Source organism: Tachypleus tridentatus, chromosome 8 (assembly GCF_004210375.1).
Source record: "Tachypleus tridentatus isolate NWPU-2018 chromosome 8, ASM421037v1, whole genome shotgun sequence".
NCBI classification, from domain to species: domain Eukaryota; kingdom Metazoa; phylum Arthropoda; class Merostomata; order Xiphosura; family Limulidae; genus Tachypleus; species Tachypleus tridentatus.
This window is the reverse complement of record NC_134832.1, coordinates 74,438,384-74,454,716: the sequence shown is the minus strand read 5'-3', so window position 1 is coordinate 74,454,716 and position 16,333 is coordinate 74,438,384. Positions and strand designations below refer to the sequence as shown.

Genomic DNA, 16,333 nt, shown 5'->3' with positions numbered 1-16,333 from the left:
ATACAATGTGTTAACTGTGTTGTGTTCACAGTAGATGTCACACCGTTTTTGTGTGTATGTGTACCATAAAGTTTACCACTGCGCTTATGGCGAAAGAAACTACATAAAGGGACATTTGCGCTCTGTCCATTGTGAGGAAACGAATCTCAAAATTTAGCGTTGCAGGTCCGGAGAATTATAGCCGACCTGCGAAATATGTTTATGGCTGAGGTGCTGTCAGCATTTGGGAAGGTGCTTATCCGCTTTCAAATATGGTGCTTCTTTGAGAAGGTAAAAGTAGACTACTGTATGAACTTCAGCTGATGACGTGATTTTAAAAGCATTATTAGTATGACTTCCTAGCTGAAAAGTCTCCCGAAGTTTACAAAATAACCTTAGCCAGTTTTAAAGTTTATAAACAAAAAATAAAGTTGAATACCCCACCCCCCGTAATAATATACAACTTTCATTAAGCTAAAGAATTAACCGAAGCTCATCACATCATAATTACATGAAAAAAATATTGAAATTTTAACCTAAACACACCTCATTAAATGTTTTTTGTTTGTTTGTTGGTAATGGAAGGATTATATACAGACGTTTGTCAGCCAAAATAACAGTAATTATTAATAAACAAATACTCATAATTAAATAAATGTCTTAATAATTTAAAATAACAAGCGGCAGTGGAGGTTTGTCTTACAACGTTAAAATAAAGTCCAGATAAAAACATATTTCATTTTTTAGGATATGGCGATAAGCATGTAAATTTAAGACCAATGTTTTTAAATAAAGGAACATAGTTTCATATAATGGGGAATAAATATGAATAAAGAAAGAAACGAATTATAAAACATTCTCTGTAGAATAAGTATTGCAAAAACAAATCGATCGCATTTTCAAAAATATATAATTATTTGTTGGATTGTTTTCTTTTAATACTAAACGAAAACAATGAAATATTTATTTCTATATTAGTTTTTATTTGCATAACAAGAACGGTTTTGATAAACTAATGTTATAACTTATTTCAACCTTCTTTCCTATATTTATTTACATGCATTCTCAGAGAACATAGGGATTACGTCATCTATGATGTCATTTGAAAATTGCAAGCTAAATTTACTTCCACAAGTTAACTGGGAATGTAACTGTATAAGTTAAATTAGAAGTAAAGCGGTGAGTAGTAGTTCGATGGTTATTATAATGATTTTGAAAATCATATTTTGAAAAAACTAGTGTTTTTCTAGAGGTTAGACATAATGTCGTTTTTGGTTACTCAGTGGTGTACTTGAGTATTTTAATACTGCTATATTGCTTTTTGCAATAAACGTGTCAGTATTACTATTAGTATCACTGACTTTTAGTGCTACTGCATCAGAAATAGTATTCGTATTTTTGAAAAAAAAACAGTGTATTATCTTACTAACACCATGTACGTATAACTTTATTCGGTATTAGTATTAAGACAAAAAGATGTAAGTTGTAATGTTGATGAGTATTTATTACATGTTAGGAAAGATACCTGTACACTATTGGAATTTTTCAACATCGTACGAACAAAAATATTTTATTATATTATTAAAGGCATTTTTTACCATAGCATGATGTAGTTTAAATTTAGGTTTCAGTTGTATGGTTCCAAGTTAAACTTAACAGAGTTATTTTCTTAACAAATATTATAGAATATAAAATGTGTGTCGTCAGACTTGTCAATCACAGACGGCATTAAGCGCTAATAAAACAATTCGAGTTCGAACAAAAACTCGCATTTCGAAATAAGCAAAATAATTAGCGCAAGTTTAATATGATTTCGTACTGACGTCATTGAGCATGCGCTTGTGTATTACTTTGAAAAAAAGGAAGTGCTATAGAGTTGAAACAGACCTCGAATAAAAACCATAATATTATAGGGCTATAGTGGGTAAATAGTTGTAATACTGTGGTAATAGTGTAGTACCAATTCCAATTGGTTATTCTTCTAAATTGTCCAAAATAAAAGTTTATTAATATTACTTGCGATTTGCTTGACATCAATCTAAAGAGCAGAAATCTTGGCCTAGATACTTGTCATACAGTGATGATTTGCCCAATTTTGTAAATGGAGGATACTTAATGAATTTTAGACAAATATATCTAAGTCATTTTAACTGTAATAGGCATTCAAAGCAAAACTTGTATTTTATTACATTGGGAAGAAAGATAATATGGATGACAGATGCAAATATAAGGGCAGTTATGTGAATAATTCTGTACTGTTTGGTCTCAAAGGCCTATTTTACTTTATGGCATCTTTTAAGATTTCATTTTGAAATGATTTAAGTTAGCAATTATTGCAAGGTAACATAAAATTCGCATATGGTGCCTTGTACTTAATATTAAACAAGTTATGTGTTGCTGATAAGTACCAAGATTGAAGCCAAAAAGCCATTAAGTGTTTCAGTAAAATTTATAAACTATAAACTAGCATTCTACAGTTGTTTTCACAAAATTCAAACCCACCATTTCTCTTTCCACTGTAACATAAGACTTGTAAAACCTTTTTAAGCATAATACTTCACTTTCTAAAACCTTTTATTTGTTTATTAATAGATATTTTGCTCAGAACAAAATTTAACATCATTCATTGTTTTGGAACAGATCAAATGCCTGCATTATCTTTGTAGGGAAGACTTGTATTTATTTCATACTTAATCAAAACATAACAATGTAATAATCATGTTATAATAGTTTTGCAATGCAAGCTTAAAAATTTTTGTATTTTGTTAAATTTGGAAGAAAGATTATTTTTCACCCCCAGTACCTCAGCAGTAAGTCTGAGAGCTTATAATGGTAAAAACTTGGTTTCGATACCTGTGGTGGGCACAGTACATTGTGTTGCTTTGCATTTAACAACAAACCAGTAAGTCTTCTCCCCTTTCATATACAAATGAAATGCTATTAGTAGTTAGTGTTCTTGAAGTGATGTAGCATGTTGAAGGACTGATAGCTCTGCAACAGTGGGAAGTCTAAACTGTAAATCTGGGATATCTAATTTTTGAATTAGTGCATCTTAGAAAAGTAAAGCGTATCAAATTAGTAACATTGATTTAAAGTAAGCAGTTAAGTTATATACAAGTTAAAAATATTAATTGAACTAATTCTACTACATTCTTTGTTACACTTTGATATTCATGTAATTATTATACACAACTTCAAGCTTGATAAGTGGTGTTACTTTAATGAAAAACAGAACCTGAAAAGACCTGTATGCCTGTAGCATACTTGTGGAGTGAACAGTACTATCCAACAATAAAATGTATCTACAAAAAACAAAAAAACTATTCTTCACATTATTAAAGCTAATAAACTTTTGAAGAACAAAAATGATATATTTGTGAAATCATTAATTATATCTCCTTTGTGTGAAACTTCCATATTGATTGAATCAAGTAAATTATGCCCTTTTTCAAAAGCATAGTTATGCATGTATGTCATTGAAGCATCTCGGGTGACAAAGCTAGAAATATTAAGTATTGTTTACAATATGTTAGTGATAATTCTATCATATGTATTATATATATATTATAGTACTAGTATTGCTGGGTTTAAAAGTAATAATATAAATTTATATTCAGTGTTTGGGTCAATCCCTTCCAATATTTTGAGTCATATTTGCATGATCTGTCAACCCAGTTTGGAGGTATTTCTTCTGCATGTTTTAAACATCAGTTTCATTTGTCATTTACTTTGCACGTTTTTTATCTCTTCATTCAATTACACCCTCATATATGGCAGTAAGGTGGTACAAGTTAAATGACTTCTAAACTTTTAACTTTTTATTCAGTTGCTTATCTGTTAAACTTGATTTCTGGAGGGGGGATGTTCTTTTGCTATATTTCATTGAAGTTGGTTGAGTCAGTTTTTCAGAATAACATATGACATCAGATGGAAAGTTTGGCTTTATAAATATACAGAGATTACTAGCAACATGTACATGTGGAATTTTGTAGTCAACTAGGCCTTGTATTTTGTCTTATCCACCATCGTGCTTAAATTTACAAAATGTGGCTTGGCTAACTAATGAATGAATATATGTTGTAAACGTTTGATAAGCTAGCACTTTACCTGCTAATTTTGAATTCATTCCTTTAAGTCATGTGCTCAGTTGTTTTTCACGTTGAAAGTGTTTTTAATTAGGTAAGAAATAACTGTTTGATTTAGATTATCAACAGTTTTTCACTGCAAAGCTGTCTATAAAAAGTTAAGTGGATTGTCATCTGAGCTAATGAAATTTCACAATTAAGTTTTGTATATTTTTAAATTATTTGGTTGTTAGTCTTGTGTAAAATTTTTAAGACTAGTTTTTACATAATAAAATTTCAATTCAAAAATATAAGCTTACATATTAAGTGACAAAAACAGTTGCTATATTTACACAAAGTATTCTGCATGTTATAGTTTTTTTTAATCATTCTTTAAAGTGTTGCAACTTTTCTATACTGATCAAAGTTAATATTTTGTAATATCTTTAGATTGTTGAGTCATGGCTCGTACAAAACAAACTGCTCGGAAATCTACTGGTGGTAAAGCTCCTCGTAAGCAGTTGGCCACCAAAGCAGCACGTAAGAGTGCTCCATCTACTGGTGGTGTTAAAAAGCCTCATCGTTACAGGCCAGGAACTGTTGCCTTACGTGAAATTAGACGATATCAAAAATCTACAGAGTTGTTGATTAGGAAGTTACCATTCCAACGTCTTGTAAGAGAAATTGCTCAGGATTTTAAGACTGACTTAAGGTTTCAGAGTGCTGCAATTGGTGCATTACAGGTAACTTAATTATATACTTTTCTAAGCTATGAAATTTAATGCTTTAACCTGTTGACTGCCAAGTATTTCAGTTACTACAAAACAACTAATGCTTCTTCATTTTGTAACTTTTTTCGTGACGCTATTTTGGATCAAAAGTGAAACAACTTGTATGGCCAAATGCATGTATGGTGCTGACATCTTAGCATTGAAGTTAGGTATTATTGAGAATAAGTTATCTTGTCTACTGCACTGAACAGGTTAAAGGTGAACCAATTGCACAGTCTTTTCCATGCGATGTGAAATTATGTGAAGCTTATGGAAACTTGATGCATTAATGGTCCTGTCTTGTTTCTGAGAGCTTATTTAATGATGTGTTTATTGGCTGTCAGACAATCACCCAAAATCTGTCGCTAGAGTTTTGTCAGTTTGGATTTCCTTTATATTATTTAAGTATTAATTACAAATTCAAAAATGCATGTGTAATTTTTAATGAAAAATTCTGAGATTCCAGGTGACTTGGCACCCACAGTTCAGTAAGCCCTAAGCATATGTATTGTGAAGACTATAAAGCTTTTCATACAATGTGCATTAGTTAGAGTGAATGAAATTTTAGGTTGTAGTTAGAAATGGAGTTCATGGTCAAAGAAGGTCATCAGTTCATTTGATTAGACACTGCTTAGACATTATACAAAATACTATTTTGTTTTAATGAGTGATGCTGAGTTGTAGGGTAGAAAAGTCACCATTGTGCTTTTATAAGCTTTTTTTTATTTCCATTGAGTATGTTTAATAATGTTGGTCCAGAAGTATCTTACTACCTCATACTCCTTTATTAATAAATTATATCAGTTGTTTTTATGGTTAGTAGTCTGTATAATCAACTAATTTTAATAATTAGTTCATTAGATATTAACTGCCAATACATTTATTAATCTGCTGTAATCTTCAAAGGTGACCTGAAAAAGACTGTGTGAGGTAGTAAGTTTGGATTTGATCCTGGGTTTCTCTTGTTAGAATGCAGGTCCATTAATCCTGCAATATGAATCAATTAACTGCATCTTATCAAGCAGTTTCTAAGCTTTGTTGACTTTTAAACTACACTGAATGTATTAGTTTCTTGTGGAAGGCTTTTTTCCCCTCATGCTTCGTATTACTCTTACATTATTCTATCTTACTATATAATCTTCCCTGACATGATGAGCTACTGCAGTATATAAACATTAAAATCTTTTATGACTGCTGTATCCTATCAAAATCCTTTTAGAATTATACAGATAATTAAAACAGTCAAAACATAGTATTATATTTGCTATGCAGCAACTATGATCACAATCTTGCATACATGGATTCCAATATATAGAAGAAATGAAGACCAACAAATGCCAGAATTCAGAATGTAATAGTTTGTATTATATCGGAGAAAACTAGTTTTTATTCCATATAATTTGTATTGTAAAATGACTATATAAAACACTCTTAAGATGTTTCAGGTTTAATGATCTATTTATAGAGGTTGGACAAAAAACAAACAAAACCTGTCTGACCTTCCTATTACTTTGAGAATTTATATAAACAAATGAAAGTTTAAACAAATTTTAAAGCCTTGATTGCATATTTTTATTTGCATAGTTTCTTATTTGTATGTTAAATATTAGAAATTACTGTAAACTCTTGTGTTAATACTCAAAGGTATAGTTGATTGTATCTTAACTTTGTATAAGCCATGAGCTGATTCATATACACTCATAACATAATAGATAGGTAGCATCAGTATTTTCCTTATATGTTAAGTAAACCAGATTCTTAGCTGTTTTATTTTGACAACTTATTTGATAGATGACCTGTGTTAAGTTCTATTTAAGAAAAAGAAAGAAATGCAACTTCACTGACTTCCAAAAAGAACAGTCTGGATAGATTATATGAAACCTATTAATATGTGCTTTAGTGACTCCAAATGCCCAAGTTCTTGGTTTTGCAAAAGGAACACTGTGGAGACACAACAGGCAGTTGCTGTCCATTCTACAAAATTTCAACAAAACGTTAGCAATTCAGATAACTTCAGTGCTAATACAAATTTTCCACATGTTCTGTTTAAACTTCAATGTTGATGTAACTGTACTATAAAAATGTTTCTATCAACAAACTTTTGATGTTGCATAGTTGTTTTTTTGTTTAGGAAGCCAGTGAAGCATACCTTGTAGGTTTATTTGAAGATACCAACTTGTGTGCTATTCATGCAAAACGTGTTACCATCATGCCGAAGGACATTCAGTTGGCAAGAAGAATTCGTGGAGAACGGGCTTAAGTGTATTTTGGTTTATGGTTTTGAGAAATAAAACATCTACATATTCAGTTTTTAACCAGCATATATTTGACTAACTAGATTATTTCTCAATTTTAAATATTCTTGATATCAAATCATTTTATATTTTGTGGGTCTGTAACTAGGAGTGCACTGATTAAGATTTTCTTGGCTAGTACCAATAGCTGATTAATTACTGAATCAGGAACATTTAATTTTAATTCCAGTATAATGATGAAACCTCAGACTTCATGTGCTGACTGCATCAGACACAACCATGCTGAATTTTTTGGATAGAGATAGACTACAAATAAAGTCTTATTATTCATGTTCATTTCACTTTGAAGTATGAAGTGAAAATCTTCTTTAAAACATAAAACTTCATATATTTGTAAAGTTTTCTTATTGAAGAGTCTGTTTCAGTTAACATCTAAGGGCTTATAATTGTAAGAAGCTAAAATAAACATTACTGTGTTGCTATAACAAGCATAATATTATGAGGATAGGTATTCAGAATTCTTGACAATATTATATGACCACTTTGGTTTTCATAAAAAAAAAAAACATGAAATTCAAGCATAACAAAAAGCAAAATATTGGTGTACATTATTAGCTACAACAAAAAAACAGCATGTAATCAATAAAATAATGTAATTTTTTTTTCTTATGTTGGTACTGGGCCAGTAGCTTAGTGATACATAAATTGGTGCACCCCTATTTTGTGTGGTAGCAGACCAATTTCACTATTTTATGTACGATGTCATTGCTGTGTTTCTTTGTTGTACCATTTATATATATATATATCACTTACTAGTTGCAAGTTTTAATCAAGCACATAATGGTAATTATGTTTATTTGAGGCTGACTTAGAAGTATAGTTTGTATAATAATTCATGTTGAAGTTTGTAAAAGTCCTGGGTTATTGAGGTCTTATTTTTCAGTAATTTGTCAAGATACCTATCATTTATTCAAAAATAATCTGTAACCATCTTAACTGTTGTGGTTTGTAAGTCACGTATATTTAGTGTACACCTTAACTCTTGCCTTAAACATTACTACTCATTCTGTGGATGCTGTAGATACACAGTTTGTTTGTTGATGGAAGCAGCATTTTTATTTCACTGCCAAACTGTTGTCTTCCATCAATGTATGAAGTTTGTTACACAGAATACAAACTAATGTATTGTCAGATACACAAACATGTACAAAATGTTACTAATCCATTACTGTTTGTTTTTTTTTTTAATTAATAAATTTCACATTCCTTAAAATAGTTGATTTATTACTTTATTTTCACATAATTGCACCTGAGTAGCTAATTTAATGATAATGCTATTTCTGTTGGTTTAATTTAATCTGGTTTTTCCAAAGAAGTATTCTCAAGTGTTGGTATTCTTTCAAATATGCTTTTCTTCATTTGTTCATCTATATCATTCTCTTCTCTAAGAATGAAGAAGTAAATCATAAAAACTGCAACACTCAAAGAAACAACAAGAGGTTGACAATCTGGAATATCTCTCTGTCCACCATAAGTGTCTCTAGCTTTCCATTTTGCAGCTTTGCTTGTTGAATATTGTATGGGTTCATCTGTATTTTCGTCAGCCTCAGTTTTCCATGTCTTTCCGGATGACCTAAAGAATCTGCAACATAACACTGATGTTAACAATATTTAAAAGTTTGACATTACAAATTACTTTATGTCATACTAATCTTGGTTTTGAATATTAAATAGAGCCAAAGTGAAAATAAGTGAAATTGTAACTTTTCATACCAATGACTATTTTTGATTTGAAGTTAAAAGATCTTTGACATTATCACTAGGTTTCAGAAATATTATAGCATTTAATTTTTGTTTTCTCAATGGTACATATTTTAAAGGTATAATACAGTTTACTGTTCAAATTAAAATGCTTCTTTTCTACAAGAATATTAAGTGCAATTACATCCATGATCCTAAGATTTTATAAGTGAACACAGACAACCCTAACTCCTTTGAACGTTTAAAGTAAACAGCTTTTCATAAACAACCAAGCAAATGCTTAAATGTCAGTATGACCAGAGATATGCCATTTCATCCAGTCATAATATGTGGATATCTAAACTTCATGTCAAGATATTTGCAAACCAAACAAGAAAACTTGCACAGGCCTGTGAATTTAAACTTCATAAAAGTTGTTTTGGTTTTAATAATGGAATTTCCATAGTTCAGCTATGCAGGTTTTGAAAATATTCATTTTTTTTCTATCACATAAAATTTCTTGCAAACCAAGAAGAAAAAAATTAATTATATCAAATTATTTTGTTTACGACTATGAAGAACACTGATGTCAAACAAATGCATCCTCATTCCTTGGGATTTTTTTATTCTAAAATCTGTCTTTTTAATCTCAAACCTACATGTTTTGGTCTTGGTTTTATGTATTTCATCTGGAGCAAATAATTTCAATGACAGGGTGTAATCAGCCATTATGCTGATGTTCCACTTCCGTGTGCCTGATGTTTTGGTGAAACCTTTTCCCTTGTTCTTTGTTGATGGCACCAAGATATTCAGGAAGATGGTCAATATGTGAGTGCATGAAATGAACTTTCAAACTCATATTATAACCCAACCCTTTGAATTTATTGAGCATGTTGTTGACAATATATTTTCGTAATTTGGGTCCTTGTTTTCTAAAAAAAAAAAATGTGAATAACATTTTTAAAGGCAATCCATGCTTTTTCAATTTCCTTATTCTTTAGAAACATTCATGCAAAGTTCAACAAGAATTTATCACAAATATAAAATATGTTTGGTCCATTTACATAACTTATTGCTATAGTGACAAATAAGTAATATTAAAAACAATTTTAAGGTGCATGTACAAACAAATACTATCCGGAAATGACACATCACATGGCCTGTTAGCTGTTTGTATATTTTGGATGTGCTTCTTGTGGGTTCTCAGGCAATTGGTCTAATGCAATTTACAGTCTGAGGTTGTCAATATTTATTCTTTTAAAAGTACATTATGTTTTGTGTCAAATCTGTACACCTTCAGATTTAGCTTACAGGAATTACTGTAGAACATGTACAAACCATTGCAGGTCTGATATCTTAATATGGTTCTGGTACACATTCTACATATATTAATACAAAAGTCAAGAATCTTAACTTTGAAGTAAGGTTATTATAGACCTACTATCCTAGAAACAACAAATATTTGTCATTTAATCTTAACCAGGTTAACAAACTATGTATAGACCTGTTTCAAGCATACCAGAATAAAAAAGATAAATGCAGAGTTAAATCATAAATTGTGTCCACAGATAGTCAACATCTAAATATATATATATATCACTAAAAATTTCATAAATGCTTATAAGCTTAAAATGACTAAAGTTGCTTGATAAAACAAACTCCAAAAGTAGTTGACAAAATTATAATTTTGTAAGGAAAACATTTTTCTGCATTCTCAAATTCATGATAATGATCTTCAGATATTATGTAACTCTTTACCCCTTCAACAAAACATCTGTGCATGAAAGCTATTAAATGTTTTTCTCATCAGCAAGACTGCATCAGAACAAAGTGTTTGTTCTTAAAATCATGTTTGCAAATATATTACTATGCATTTCTGATATGATGAATTACCTTTTAATAATAGGTAAAAACACTTGTCCCCCAAGATATGTAAAAATTTCACCTTGAGATACACATCCCAGTATGATTAATATTTGTGACAGTTGCAGGTATTCTAAGATTAAAAAAAACAAATTCCATATAACTACATTTTCCAAAGTTTACCCTCAAACTACTAAGTTGTTCACTTCTGGCAAAGTCCATCACCTTTGGTAACTTCATTTTTATCTATTATAATGCTCAGTGTAAAGAACTGACTAAAATAAGCAAGAAACTCAAAAATAATCAGTGTAACTAATTTTACTATGATGGTATTTTTTAGTTTTGTCCTATATATCTTATTAGAGCTCCAGTAACCAATAAACATGTATACTATGAATTAAATTCTAGTAATTGGTAATTGCAGGTTAGTAACATACTCTACATTGGTCACAAATATTAAATTGTCTAGTATCTTATCAGCCAGTGACTATCCAAAAATTTTATAAAAATTAAGTTTGTTTGTTAATAGGAATTTTATATTTTATAAAACGTAAACCCCTTAAAATAATAAAATCACACACTTCAACATTGTCTCCTCCTGTGACAACTTTACTTCACTCACAAATTATTACAAATTTGTATTTATTTTAATTACACTTTTTTATATTTCATAGTTTCTAGTATCAAGTGATTAAAAGGTAAAAGAAAATCATTAATATTGAACAAACTTAATATACCTGCCAAATAATGAAAGGAAAAGAAACAAATAATTAAAATTAGACATACTTGTAAGAAAACTATAAAAGTTGCTGGTACACAGGGTTTTGGGATAGAAGAAACATGCTGAGTATTTAAATACATTAACTTTGGCTTAAAGAGATAGTTAATTTCTTAAGAGGTACACTGATGTTTTAAGTGAGTCAAATAATTCAACAAGCTACAAGAATACCACCCCAACCTCATATTTCTTAACTGAAACAAATTTTGCAAAACCAAGCTTGAGTAGAAAAGTGTGGCCAAAGCAGTCAAATGTAGATACATTTCTTTGTGAACCAATCAAAATTAAAATCATTCATTCACTGAATAATTATTGATAAAAATCAATTAGAGTAACAATTTCTATTATATAGAAAAGTCAGGGTATTCTGATAATGTTTTGTTCCAACAATGGCTTTTATGCCATGTTGCTTATCAATAAAAGCAAACTTAACATTGTTCTTGGTCTGTACACTGAAAGTATAAAATGAAATGTATAAAAGCATTTTAGTTTTTATGATTACAATTTTAAGTAATCGAGTATCATGTGACACATACTGGCTTTTGTATAAGTTAGATAATGTAGAAATAACAATTAAATCCTGGTACTGCTACAGTATTATAATATCACACAACATACAACTTATTTTTTTCTCACTTAATAATGGTAATTTCTGAAGTTATAATTTTTAATGTAGTAAAATCTTAACAGAATCTAACATTTATAAAATCCTAAAAGCAAGAAAATTAAAATATAAAATATCATTGTTAATCAGATTATCAAGTTAGTGGCAGATGACAAATTGCTCATCCATTCATTTAGGCATAAACCTAAGATAAGTTATTAAATTAACTAAGCAATCTCATTCATACTGAATGAGTATTGTGTAAAGTAATTATTATAAACACATATCAAAGCTTATGTGAACTGCACAAATGTACATATAATACTGTTATGCAAAGCATATATACTAAAACCAGTTAATAATGAAATAATTTACTCATTGTTTTTTTCTGTTTTTAACTACAACTATAGCTTCACAAGTTTTTGTAATTTCTAGTAAATATTTAATCGCATCCTGAAGCATAAAACAAAATGTTTCAAGCTTCACACTTGGTACAGCAGCTGTTTAAATACAATATTCTAATTCTGTCTGTGTAGGGATCAAGCCTTCACATACAAGAGAGTATGGATAGCATTTGTATAATTTCTATGTAATAAAGAGACAAGAATTTACATGTAGCAATATTTTCAACTATTCAATCACAATTGAGTTTCATTTATCAATATTTTTCTCATAACATTCTATTACACTGTGTGCTTAAGCTATTATATAAGGATGATGTGAATGCTATATCTACATTTACTTTCTTTTTTGAAAAGATTTTGCTTTACTTGTATAATGTGCACTTATATATTGTATAAACAAGGGCTATCAACATAAAAATGGTGTTAAATATACTACATTGACAAAAAATACTGAAAGATTTCAAAAAAGTATTTATTGAGTATAAGCTTACCAACATTTTGAAGAATGGTATTAGCCCAAAATATGAACTTTAGGGAAGTATATATATCTTAATTTTTACTATACTTTTTGATGATTATTTACAAAAATATATACAGTTAATGTAAGTTTTATATTATTTTCACTACTCATACCTTTTTCATTTAACCTTTTGAAGTACCAACTCATATGGTAAAGAACATAAGAGGCATATCAGACTTCACAGAATCATTCTATTTTGTTTCATATATTAAATTTTTAAATTATTATTCTTACAAATTTTAGTAGTAGTACTACTACTACACTAAGTCTTGGCTGTAGGATTTATTTAATTACTATTGTCAGCACTCTTCAAAATTACTGTTCTAAGGCCTTGATACTAACATTAAAATTGTATTCAAGTTATTGGAGTTTAAGGGCAAACACAAGGTAGTGTCAGTTTTTCTCTAATAATCAAACTACAAATATTTAATATTAACGTGACAAAAGAAATCAGAACTATAATACTTATAATAATACTTCTTTTCTTCATTTGTTATCCATTCTGACGTTAAGATACAAATTCATTAGTGATGCTAATACTGATCTAACATACTTTAATAGTATCAGTAATAAATATTAATAATACATAGTTCTTGGTATTTATGAATAACTTTTCGTTACTAATATTAGTATTAAATTTAGTAAATATGTACTGCCGAAGCAAGTACTTACTGTTAACTTCGTCAACTTTTTCCGTTTGTGAATTAATCTCTACTTTGAAATTAACGTTAATTTATTAAGACTTCATTATTTCACAATACTTAAATTGATAGTATTGAATAACTACCTCATAGGTATTCTTGCTTTGGTAAACATTGATGTGTGGTAAATTAATCGCCGAGACCCTAGCAGCACGCTCGCCATTTTACTAAAATAAATTGACAACGTTAGGGGATGAATATATAAATATTAATACATACTCTTTAAACTCGAAAGAAACAGATATAATCAACACGAAGGTTAAGAAAAGCACGTATAAATGTTCAGAACGTATATTATTAAACTATGGAGACTTGCTTGTAAGTTGCAGGCGCATGATTTTGATAATAATTCAACTAGGGTAAACTAAACTACGTTTGTGTTTAATACAACACTGAAAGCGTAACACTTTGGTGAAGCTATCAGTATCTAGCTAAGATTACATTAACATTTCTATTGTATCGTCATTATTTCGTTTCGCTTGTTCTTTTAAATTATCTGATGAAAATATGTCCAGTCCGTGTAACAATAACAAATTAGTTTATTTCTTCCTTAACTTTTCTACAAGTTTTCTTTACTTGAACAATGTTATAACTTAGATTGAAATTCAATAAATTTGTGTTTATATTTAAAATTTAATATTAAAACCTCGTATAATACACAATTATAATATTTTATTTAAGGCCGATCAACGGTCTTAAAATATACTTTTCATATTGCAACGTCGTTTACATCATCCTGTTGTAATTGTAACCCTAAGTAATTTTACAAATGATGATCAACCAAAGATAACTCACTAATGGTATTACGACCAACTTCAAAAAGTAAAGTTACTTGTACATTTTCACGTTTAATCGATCCTATAACAGAATATTTACGATAACTAATGCTGATCCAAATACTTCACTGAACTAAGCTGAATGAATCATTGCTCGTTAGTTCTAGTATTTATAACGTTACGTTATTTCTAAACACTTGGTAAAGTCTCCCAATCACCATATTCCTGAAAGTTATGGATATTATAGAACTAATTTGAAGTCTCAATGTTACTAGCTAATATCTAAATTAAAACATTGCAGCCATCTGGACTGGGAAGTACCTTTAACAGTTCTAATATAAAAATAAAACATTACAATAAATTATCCATTCGCTAAGTTTTTTTATAGGCTTTCTCTTCTGGCTCAATTGGGATGGCCTCTTGTTGCCTTTCATCTCTGACTGTCCTGGCATTGAAAGCGTGTGCCTTGGAGTTAAACGATCGACTAGATTCACTGGTGGATCCATATTTGATGATCTTCTGAAAATAATCTCGACATTATCCTGGGGTCCTCAATGAGTTTCTGCTGACAAATTATTCTTTGAAGTTACACAATTAGTTGATTTTCCTCCAACGTACTTCCAAAGACTGTCACAGTGGTAATCTTGTGACTCAAATTGCCTATCCTTCCGATTCTATAAACTTCATAACTGATTCTTTCCAGTACAACATATGGCCCTTCTCAGAAATTGTTTATATATGTAAAGAAACGGCTGGTATGGATAGAGAAGGCATTATGTAGAAGAGTGAACAACGTTTCGACCTTCTTCGGCCATCATCAGGTTTACATAGTACTTTCTCTGCCCATACCAGTCGTTTTGTACACATAATTTTCTCTACAAGTGGGTTTTCTTATTATCACGGAAAAACTGTTTAGCTTTGGAAATTGTCTTTCATTGTGGGCAGGGATTGGGCAGTTATATCATGTTACCTTGAAAATAATCCTGTCTTTTAGTATTTAGATCATAAAGTTCACGTATAACATCCATGATGTTTCATATTTTTTTGTTAATTGATGGTACTTTAAGTATTCTCCCAACCATCGGTGATGATAGTGTGTTGTTACAGCTTCACGTACTACTGTACAGTAATTCCAAAATAACAGTGAAAGATCTTGATCTCACCTTTTCTTATATTCGTCAACGTAAATGACTAATTGTTTTAACAACATATATTGTACTTTTTAAACATGCTGTCAGAAGATGAATTAAGAGCTGTTGTCCTGGTCTTTTTTATCCTCAAAGTTTGAAACATTTCCACAGATAAGGTTGATTAAAAGCTTCGTCTATGATATAGAGTGAAGTTATATAGGCTCACCAAAGCTTGAAACAAATTCATAACCGAGTTTTCAGTTAGAGCTGATTTTTTATGGTTGGGAAGAGTATGTGCTTCTGATATTACAAACAATGATATGTTTATTCTCACTGTTATTTTGTGGCAAAATCCAAGCACAGCGACAATAATTGTCTCAAGTAGTTCTTCAGCATAATACTACTGTAGTTGCTCATGTTGTTTCTTTCGTGGAGATTTTCACTCAGAGCATCGATCATATGATTTACACCAATTACCTATATAATTCCCATACTCAACCTCGTAGAAATACTCTCTTACTTCCTCTAGTGTGTTTTTAACACTAAAACCTCCAGTCACTAGAAGAAAGTAGAGAAGATGGAGTGTCTCAAAATCTAAAGAGTTTGGAAGTATCAACTATAGTAACTTTTTCTGTCTTCTAGTATCTTGCAATTTTTGATATAATAAACCCTTTTGTAGGTATAATAAATCTAACTGTACCCAATACATTTTAGCCTTTTTTAAAAATGGAGAGGCTGTTTGCTATGAG

General features: G+C 29.9%; 2 protein-coding genes across 5 annotated transcripts; one reads left to right on the top strand and one right to left on the bottom strand.

Moving 5' to 3' along the window:
* The first annotated feature begins 1,013 nt into the window (after positions 1-1,013).
* Positions 1,014-8,341, top strand: LOC143222685 (histone H3.3A). Of its 2 annotated transcripts, none has more exons than XM_076449517.1 (3): positions 1,014-1,158; positions 4,494-4,786; positions 6,945-8,341. In XM_076449517.1, the coding sequence occupies exons 2-3, from the start codon at positions 4,505-4,507 to the stop codon at positions 7,071-7,073; spliced, it is 411 nt and encodes a 136-aa protein (XP_076305632.1). In that variant the 5' UTR covers positions 1,014-1,158; positions 4,494-4,504; the 3' UTR covers positions 7,074-8,341. The 2 variants fall into 2 exon arrangements, with proteins under 2 accessions (XP_076305632.1, XP_076305634.1); XM_076449519.1 differs by lacking the exon at positions 1,014-1,158 and adding an exon at positions 1,197-1,414.
* Positions 8,342-14,757, bottom strand: LOC143222686 (uncharacterized). Of its 3 annotated transcripts, none has more exons than XM_076449522.1 (3): positions 14,474-14,757; positions 13,765-13,845; positions 8,342-8,710 (listed from the first exon to the last, which is right to left on the bottom strand). In XM_076449522.1, the coding sequence occupies exons 2-3, from the start codon at positions 13,839-13,841 to the stop codon at positions 8,422-8,424; spliced, it is 366 nt and encodes a 121-aa protein (XP_076305637.1). In that variant the 5' UTR covers positions 13,842-13,845; positions 14,474-14,757; the 3' UTR covers positions 8,342-8,421. The 3 variants fall into 3 exon arrangements, with proteins under 3 accessions (XP_076305637.1, XP_076305636.1, XP_076305635.1); XM_076449521.1 differs by lacking the exon at positions 14,474-14,757 and adding an exon at positions 13,995-14,097; XM_076449520.1 differs by lacking the exon at positions 14,474-14,757 and having other exon boundaries at positions 13,765-14,103.
* Positions 14,758-16,333: the final 1,576 nt, after the last annotated feature.